Source organism: Hipposideros armiger, unplaced genomic scaffold (assembly GCF_001890085.2).
Source record: "Hipposideros armiger isolate ML-2016 unplaced genomic scaffold, ASM189008v1 scaffold_301, whole genome shotgun sequence".
Taxonomy (NCBI): domain Eukaryota; kingdom Metazoa; phylum Chordata; class Mammalia; order Chiroptera; family Hipposideridae; genus Hipposideros; species Hipposideros armiger.
Genome location: NW_017731651.1, coordinates 2,273,830 through 2,283,192, shown reverse-complemented (window position 1 = coordinate 2,283,192; position 9,363 = coordinate 2,273,830). Strand labels below are relative to the sequence as shown.

Sequence of the window (9,363 nt, the reverse complement as noted above, 5' to 3'; positions counted from 1 at the left end):
AAATAAATAAATAATGTCAATCTCATATGTTTGCCTTGAGGTTTAAATGAGAAACTGTAGGTAAATGTACTTAGCACAGTGTTTGCTATATGTTTAGTACTTAATATGTGTTAATTATCTTGTATGCCCCATGTGCTCTTGCAGTTACTTTCCTAAATACCCTTTCCTTAAATTAATATGCAAAATAGATGCACTCCCACAGAGGAGAGTCTGGGGAAGGTGGCCTGAACATGTGATCACTGATGAATAGTCTCAGAAGCCAGCCAGCGGTGTAAATAGAGCCTGGGACATATTTGTTACTTTCTAGAATGCAAGCTTCTTAAGTATGGGCTTTTAGCTTTTCAGTTAAATGAGGAACTTTGAAGAGGAGCTTAATAAATATTGGTTGAATATATGAACAAAATTAACTCACCACTAGTGGTGTATATACCATAATATATTATAAACAGAGATTGGGCCCTCAGATCTCATGTTTAGGCTTGTTATCATTTGTCATAAAATTATATACATAATAATGATTTAGCTGATGCTTGTTTGACATATTAGTTACCCATCAAAGACCAGTTATCAGCAAAAATGATTTCAGAAAAGTCTGTCTTTGGTATCTTTTCCCTGTTAACTAATGATGCTTGGTTAATTTTTCCTCTGGTCCCCAGTGCCTCTCCTAGGTCCTGTTCCCCTTGGAACACGCTTTCTAGTTATATTAACATCTGCTGGGGGTTCACAGAAAGTATTTTAAAGAGGGGAACCTTAGCCAGGCATATCTGTATGACAAAAGTAAGATCTGGAGGTTCTCAAAGATCTTCAAGGTCCAAAGGATTGTGGCTGGTTGTGGGATTTCAGACATTCAGACAACTAGAGATATTAAGATTTGAAGGCTAACAGACTTGCACTGTGCTACTCATATTATAATACATAAAGAAAGTCCCACTCTTCTCATATGTAAGTTGGCTTTATAGATAAATCTTAGCTTCATCCACCACAAGACAACAATGTAGAAAAGAAGATTGTTTCCATGTATTTTTGTATTTGTACTTGTTAGGACTGTATTCCAGGGATGTCTGGAAAACGTATTTTGTGGGTTTGGGAAATAATCATATTTGTTTGCAAACTAATTGCCGGTTAATCATTTTTTGTTTTCACCAGCAAAGAACTGCGGAGTCGTTGGAGAGACTTCCAACCAGTTTTTCCAGCCCACACTACATCACACTGGTATGGCCCTTGCCTCCTTTCTGTTGGTTGTGCCTGTCTGTGTCCATTTCAGTAATAAAGTTGATGGACTTAACCATTCATCAGTTCCTTGAAAAGATCCAATAATATAACATAACTCTCTGATTTGAGGTAGAAATAAGACACTTTCTACTTTTCAGTGGGGGTGGGGTTCGGGCGAAAAGAGCATGGTGAGTCAGCAAGTGCACGGTCAGATGCTGTCTTTATTTAAAATATTGACATCGTGCTAATCGTGAATTCTTGGGAATTAGTTTGATTTTTTTAAAACAATGCATTAACGTATGATTTATCACAATTACTGAGTTTGTTTGTGCCCCTTAAATGCTGCTCCTGAGATGAATGCCTCACCTCACTCCTGGCCCCAGTTCTCAGGATTCAAAACCCAGTGATGGCTTCCAGTGAGGAATTGATCGGCCTGAGGGCTTTCCATGGACTAAGGACTGCGGAGCCCTGAATCAATATTCACGAGAGAGAAACAAAGTAGCCAAATTAGCACACACATGCATTAGAGTCAGAGTCAAAACAGAGATATTACAGGATTTCTAGCATGACCCGAAATGCTAGAATCTCTGTATGGACATCTGTATCCTCAAGGTCACAGAGGAGAACACTTCTTATTCAAAACTGGGTGCTGAAAGCACCAGCTTCTCAATGACATATTTTTAAAATTACCAAGGCTCATTAAGTTGTCTTTATTCATGGCTGGAAGGGTGTGATTAAGATCGTTTTCAGTCTGTGCTTCTACAGCACCCTCCTATCACACAGAAGGGTCTCAGAAGGTGCTGCACTTTCAGGATGGAGCTGACCGAGCCTCTCCCACACCCACTCAACCAGCACAGTCCACTTAAATAAATTGGTTTTTCTGGGCTTTCAGTAGATACACTTTTTGAATGAGAGCTCTAGCACTTGAAAAATGTCTGGAAATCTCTTACCAAATTTACTGGTGGAGAGATTCACAGCGCGTACAAGGAAAAATGGTTTCTGATAAAACTTCACTTTACCAGAACCATCCCCCCACCCCATCTCATAGCAATTTATGATCTGTCTTATATTTTTTTCATGAAGCAAGAAGAGGTGGTCTGCTTGTGTATGTGCTCATGTGCATGTGTGTCTATGTGTGACATCTGGTGCAATTCCTGACAAAACATTCTTTATTCTAGAAACGTGCGAGTAGAGATCTAAGAGGACTCACAGACCCCAATCAAAGTGCCAAAATGGTAGGTTCCCATGACAGAGAACACCCACCCCCTCTTTTTAACATTTTTCAAATGCTGGCTTCCTTTTGTGCTCTTCGCCTACTCATTGATTTGACTGGGGGCATCCTCTGCCCTTATCAAAAGAATAGGAAAGAATTGTTTCCTCTGATATGCTAACGTTTCTAACAGACAATTCAACAGAGCACGATTTAGTCCAAGAGTTTTCAACCAGACCAAAGGAGCAAACTAGAATTCAACAGTGACAGAATCTCCATACATTTTAGAAATAACCACAAAAACAAAACTCTTTCAAACTTGTCTTGCCTAAGTATACATATCCATGGGCTCTCATAAAGTATTTGAAAGGACATAATAGTACTGGTAATCACAGAAAGGTATCATTCCTAACAGAACAGTTTTTTTCGTGATTGCTTTACCAAAGTTTTTACTGACTATATCTGAAGGCTGATTTCACTATGAGTCATTATGGCTATGTTAGAAAATTTATTACAAGATTGTGGTTTTTGTCAAAAGGAGACAAAATGAGCATTGCTTGGCTACGTTTCAGTTTTTGTATTCATGCCTTCATTCACCCATTCATTCATTTTTGTTGAGTTCCTACAATGTACTGGGTTAATATGAAGCTTTCCCCCACAAAGCATTCTTACAAGAAATCCTGTCCAATGCACTTTCCCTGTTAATATGGAGAAAGAGGGGCATTTCTATTAGCCTTTCCACTCCAACAATGACAAACCTGTCTCATACTGGAGCGAAAGATGCTCCTAGTGCAAGTAAACTGGCTTCCTGTAATGAAAAACTAAATGATTTTCTTTCTTTTGTGATAGACTTGTTTATTTTGTAAAAACTGCTTAATTAGCCATGGCTAACGATAGCTGGGAAAATGTGAATAAATGTAGTACAGCAGAATCCAGAAAGGTTATTGTAATTAGTAGATATACATGAGTAACTGAAATAGCACATGCTAATAGATTTTACCAAAAACAACTTATTTTTAACTATTGGTTTCTATTTAGAGCTTGAACTTGGATATCCGTAATGGCTGCGCAAGTCTAGGTGGAAGCTCTGGATGAACGATCTTCAGCACCTCCCCTCGATATTTGCTACACACATTTCTGGTAGATTTTCAAATGTTCTTTATCCAGACAGAAATGTTGAAGAGAAACAACTTTTTTCTGAAAATTCATAACCTGTAGTGTAGACATAAGCTATAAAAAATTATTATAGTTTTACAAATCCTCGTTAGCTTAGTACAAAAACAGACACTCTTTTATGCTCTATTTTCTTATAAAATGTTAGTCTAGTTATTTCAAAAAGAGTCAAAACCTTGATGGTAAATTGCAACCCTGAGTCTTAGAAGCAAAACATTATAAAAGATTATTTCTTTGTAAACATAAAAATACTTACCTTAATTTGAACATGACATGATTACCACTAATTGTGGTTTAAATTAAATTCTTTCCCACATAAATACCAAGCAATTCAGTGCAGGAAGGCATCCGATTCTACTAGCTAATGAAAAGGTAGACCATTTTCCTACTCATTTCTTATCAGTGAAAGAGGCAGAATTGTCACCTTACCTACAGAATAATTCTTAAAATTGTGGTGGCAGCAAAGGAGGATTTGAATGTTTCTGGTAATTCTAAATTCCTATAGTTTAATTCTAAACTTCTAAATCTTTAGAATTCTTAAGAACTCTGACACAGAAGTCAGAGGGTTAGAAGAATTTCAGAAAATTAACTCTAGCAGAGAAGAAATAATCAAGATTCCCATGTAGGGCTTGTGAGACCGTTATAATTTCTGGATATAAGCACTTAATGTGTGATTTCTGTGCCATCTCCCTCTCCACCCCTCCCTCTCAGTTGATTACAGTATGTGGGGTTGTCCTAGGAATCATTTCAGCTGTTTCTTATACCGATGCTTGTCATCGTGTTCTCTTGTGCTCTCAGTTAAAGCTGTATGCAATTTTGTTAGCAGTTAAAGCTGTATGCAATTATTTTTGCTGTTCACTGAAATAAAATTTTCAAGTGCTAAATGCAAATTTCATGATTCAATTAAATAAAGGCTGCAAATCAAGGAAGAAGGCTGGTTGTCCTTGGTGAAATTTTTGTTGCTATGCTGACTAGTTAATGAGAGGAGAATGCGATGGGACAGCAGTGACTCAGCACTTTATACCTAGGTAGCTCTCAATAAGCATTTGTTGTTCTAATTAAAAACATCCCTTTAAGAAAGACTATTAATAAATGTGTACTTAAGGCAGAAGATGCTAATTTAAATATTTTATGTAAATTTATGAAAAAGAAATTTCATATAAAGTATAAAAATCTCATATATAATAGCATCATTAAAGCAAACAATAATCCTCCGATGTCCAAAATGAAGGGAGAGTCACATATTCACATGCACCTAACCAGTGCATATGTTGATGAATAATATGCAATTTGGTGATATTCCACCTATGAAAAGGTAGCTTTCTGATTTGTTTTGTTGTTGTTGTTGTTGTTGTTGTTGTTATTGTTTCCATATCTCTTCCAGGGAACTCACCATCACTCACTTTCTCTGCCTTGGGCTCTGCATTTAACTAACTACTCATTTCTGGTGATACATTTTTTTTTTCGAATTTCTTCTCTCTCCAATTATGAATATATATGGTACCACCTAAATCCTCCTGCCTCATTGCTTCCTTCCTAGATAATCACTCTAGGTTTCTAATCTGCTTTCCTGCTCTGCAAATAACCCCAGGGGCTTTCTGACAGTGAAGCCCCTTTTTTATTTTAGGTTCTCTTCTCCATCCTTGCCCATACTGCATATCCTTGGCTTTCGAGTTTTCACCTGCAGTTCTTTCAAATGCTGCCACTACCTGCTCTATTTCTTAGGGAACTTCTCCTTTCAATATTGTCTACAGATTAGGAAGCACCCTCAACTTCTCCCTACTAGTGGTCCCCTGAGAGGCCCATTACTGTCCCTGGTTAAGGAGACAGTTAGGATTTCATAGCCCTAATATTTCTGGCTCTTGCCACCTCCAAGGTTTGAATCCTTTCCTTGAGCCCACAGTCGCTGACAGGATTCCTCCTGTGAATGGACAGACCTGTTAGACCTGCAGTCTAAGTCCCCGTCTTCCACCTCAGCTCCCCTAAACTCCCTGTGGCCCTGCCCCATGCACAGCTTGAGAACCCTTCCTGGTGCCGGGACTTGGATAAACTAAGAATGAACTTGTAACAGCCCTGGGATGTTGTGTCTTGGATTACTGTGCTATCCTCTGCAGCTGAGCCGTGTACCCTCTGCCCTTCCTGCACAGAGACAGGTTTATCTGGAAGCTAATGAAGCTTGTGCTTCAGGGCCCATAACATGTACTGCCCCTTCCGAGACCTTTCATCTGATTTTGCACTCAGTGGACTGGAATTGGGCTGGGGAGAGGGAACTCAAATGGTGAAATCAGAAAAAGTGCCTATAGGAAGCAAATAGGACAACAATACATCTTTTTTAAAAAAATAGTAATAATTTCAGGTGTACAAAACAATGTAATAGTTAGGCGTTTACACCCCTCACAAAGTGATAACCTCCCTCCCCCCAGTCTACTACCCCTCTGACATCATATATAGCTATTGCTGAATAATACTGAATGTCAACTATAATTTAACAATACATATTTGTTAGGCTGAGNTTCTCCATTTCCACCACCAAACTTCCCAGCCTCCACAGTCACAATAACAACGACACATGGGTTCACATAGCAAAAAAGGGAAAGGGAAGCCAGGCAGAAGTCACCTCCCAATCTCGCCAGGCCCTAGCTGAGATACTGTTGTCCACAGCAGAGCTGTATTTGGAGAATCACCTGAGACTGTTAACACCGTTTACCGTCCTCCTGGCCGCTCCTTAGGGGGCGCTAGTGATCCTGGAATCTTATCTGGGTTTTACAACTACTTCAGGTTCTGAAAGATGCTTTCTCAACAGAACAGGTCTCTCTCTGCCCGGCTGATGTTTTAGCTCAGTTTAGCGTGCCTGTGAAAGCTGTCTGTGGCTGCCTCCACCATCTGTGCTCAGAGAAGGGAAACCAACAGAATAATTGACACTTGGCAGCCGCCAGTAGGCCAGAGGCTGGCAGGGTTCAATAAAGGGGCAAAGCCTTCGATGAAGCCTTCTTCCTCGCTTTAGTAAAATGAGGAATGTACCAGATGAGAGGTGACCTTTAACACACCGGGAAAGAGTGTCAGCACGGCCCCTTTCGGGCTCCAGGCATCTACTAGACTTTTCCACATTTCTCGTGTGCTGCCCACTGCAAAACTCAGCGACAAGTATTATCTCACAGACCAGGAAACTAAGGATAAGAGGTCCCCAGACATACAGCTTTGTAAATAGCAAAGCAGAAATCTGAACATAGGCCTCGGACCACAGCCAAATCTAAACTGTTACCCACTCCAGTTTTGAGGCTGACCTATCAGGCACCAATGTGGCAATGACATCACAGTCGGCCACTGAATGACTTAAGACTTTATTCCTGGGAAAGGTGACTTTGATCTAGAAAGGGGCTGGCCAGCAAGGTGCAGTGGGTGGGCCTAGGTTTTTACCATAAAACCACAAAGTATCAATTTTATTTTCACATCTTCTCCAGGTTCTTCAAAGTAATGATTAGAGGTAAGAAAATACTCAAAGGTCTATTTTCATTCCAACAGGACTCAAAAAAGAAATCACTGGATAGAAAAACGCAAATGATTTTAAACAAATCCTGCAGCATTTAAAATCATTTTCATCCTATATTCAAACTGTTCCTTTTTGTCATATTATTCACATTAGCCTCTTGATAAAAAAGTTTATGTCAGTGGCCCAGGGATGGTGACATTAAAAAAAAATTATAATAACCTAAATCCTGACTCGGGGCATGCCTCTTCAGGTCTACCAGGGAAAGTAGCTGGAGATTAATTTGATCGTCTCTGAAAAAGGACATAGTTTAAAATAGCACCAGCTACTGCAATCTTTAGGCTGGCTGAGGAAAGGAAGAAATCATCTGAGGGCAGATGCTTTACCAGCTCTGGGAGTTTGAACAAAACTTCTGCTCAAATCACTGGCCACTGAGCGATGCAGATCCAGGGAAACCCATAGAAAAACAGTATAAAATATAAAAATAAGTAAAACCTGAGCAGAGACATCAGCAGGGCGCGGAGGGTGGGCTAGATTCGGCAGCTTAAGTTCAGGCAAGTCATTCAAAAACACACGCACATGGAAAAATACATCAGAATTCATATTTATTACTATATATTATCTAAATGCTACTGTGCCAAGGAATCTCAAATATATTTCTACGTCAGTTCTGCCAGGAATGCAGTGATGGTGGTCTAAAACCAAACCAAACCAGCGTTCCCAATACAGCATTGATTACTCTCAAATATCAACCAGCTCCACATAGCCCTTTTCCCTTTTTCTCACAGCATCTGTCCTGCCAGCTGATTGTGGAATTTTAAAAAGTACGTTGGATGCACTAAAATCGGGTAGTCATAGTCTAAAGAAAGATAACCGTTTTCTTCCTTATTTGCGTGAAAATGTGTAACAGCATTGTCTGCAATTTCCAGAATGACCACTAGGTGGCAATCTAGCAAACTAAATCTCCCGTGAGCCGGGAAACTCCCCAAAGATTTCATCCCTTTGTCAAGACAACCCTACGCCTTCAGAATCTTGACTTCAAAAAAACTTACTAAGAAATTTGTTAAACTCCATTCTTGGTTATTTTGCCACACACCGCTTCCTTCTTTATTGTCGGGGTAGTGACTTGCCGTACGCAAACAGGGACCATGCTCCTAAACAGAAGGGGAGCTGGGCTGGCAGCCTGAAAGCTTTGAACAGAGATTTTTAATTGGAAAGATAAATCCTTTTTACTTTCAATTCTTAAGTCCAGTCTTCTTGAAGTTGATGTGTCAATAGCCCCCAAATGAGCCAGTCTCTTGAAAACTGCTGTGGGTGTCTAGTTTTTATTTTCGTTTTTATTTTATTTTTAAATTTATATTATCTGTTATCTACTCTCTTTTGAAGGCCAGCAAATTAGCCACTGCTGCCATGGAAACCTGAAGTGCCCCGCTTTTCTCCAGGGACACATAATGGATGGTGAATGTCAGGAAAAGCCGAAGCCTGTGTGACTTATATGACTTTGTGGTGGACTGTTGATGACAATTGATGTCTCCTTACTTACTAGTCATCACGGAGGAGTGAGAAACATTGATTAGACTCCTGAGTTTATTGGAAGCTTCCTGATCACTTTCTGACGGAAGGCCAGGCTTTCAGGAGACTCAAGAGCCCTTATGTAGGGAAGTGGCTGTCTTGGACATACTCCATTAACATCTTTCTCCAGGAAAAGCTGTAATCCTGAGCTATACATAATGGATATTGATTGTTAAAAAAAAAAGATACATATAACTTTAAACCTCAGGGATCTCCAGGGACAAAAGACACAGAAAAGGGGGCCTTCAGGGTCACACGAGTGCTAGCTTGGAAGAAATTGTACCATAGCTGCCTTAGAGAATCTTAGAGAAGTGAATTTGAAAGTCAGTGCTTCTTGCTCAAAAATACCGGCGATTTTCTACAAAGAGAGCAAATATAGCTCTCACTATTTATTGAGTACACGCTACTTGTCAGGCATTCGTTTAAGCACTTCATAGGTATTATTTCATTTAACTGAAAACAAGTCTGTGAATTAGCTACTATTATTATTCTCATTTTACAGTGTGAGAAAATTGAGTGAAGTTCAAGTCAAATAATCGTCCGAAAGAGACAGCTGATTAAGTAGCACAGTTAGAATATCAACCCAGGAAGTCTAATTCCGAAGAGTATGCTTTTAATCACTGCTATGCTGCTGGTGTAAATATAATTTTGATCCGGAAGAAGCACAGACCTTCCCCAAATTCAGACTTGTGTAAGGAAAATTAATATA

At 39.5% G+C, this 9,363-nt stretch overlaps 1 protein-coding gene across 1 annotated transcript in view; it reads left to right on the top strand.

Annotated features, from left to right (window-relative positions):
* ADAM7 (ADAM metallopeptidase domain 7) overlaps positions 1-3,517 on the top strand; it is a 55,096-nt gene extending 51,579 nt beyond the window's left edge. The window contains exons 20-22 of the mRNA XM_019659548.1: positions 1,147-1,212; positions 2,391-2,447; positions 3,461-3,517. Of these exons, the coding sequence (XP_019515093.1) occupies positions 1,147-1,212; positions 2,391-2,447; positions 3,461-3,517 (180 nt within the window). The remainder of the gene's footprint in view (positions 1-1,146; positions 1,213-2,390; positions 2,448-3,460) is intronic.
* Positions 3,518-9,363: the final 5,846 nt, after the last annotated feature.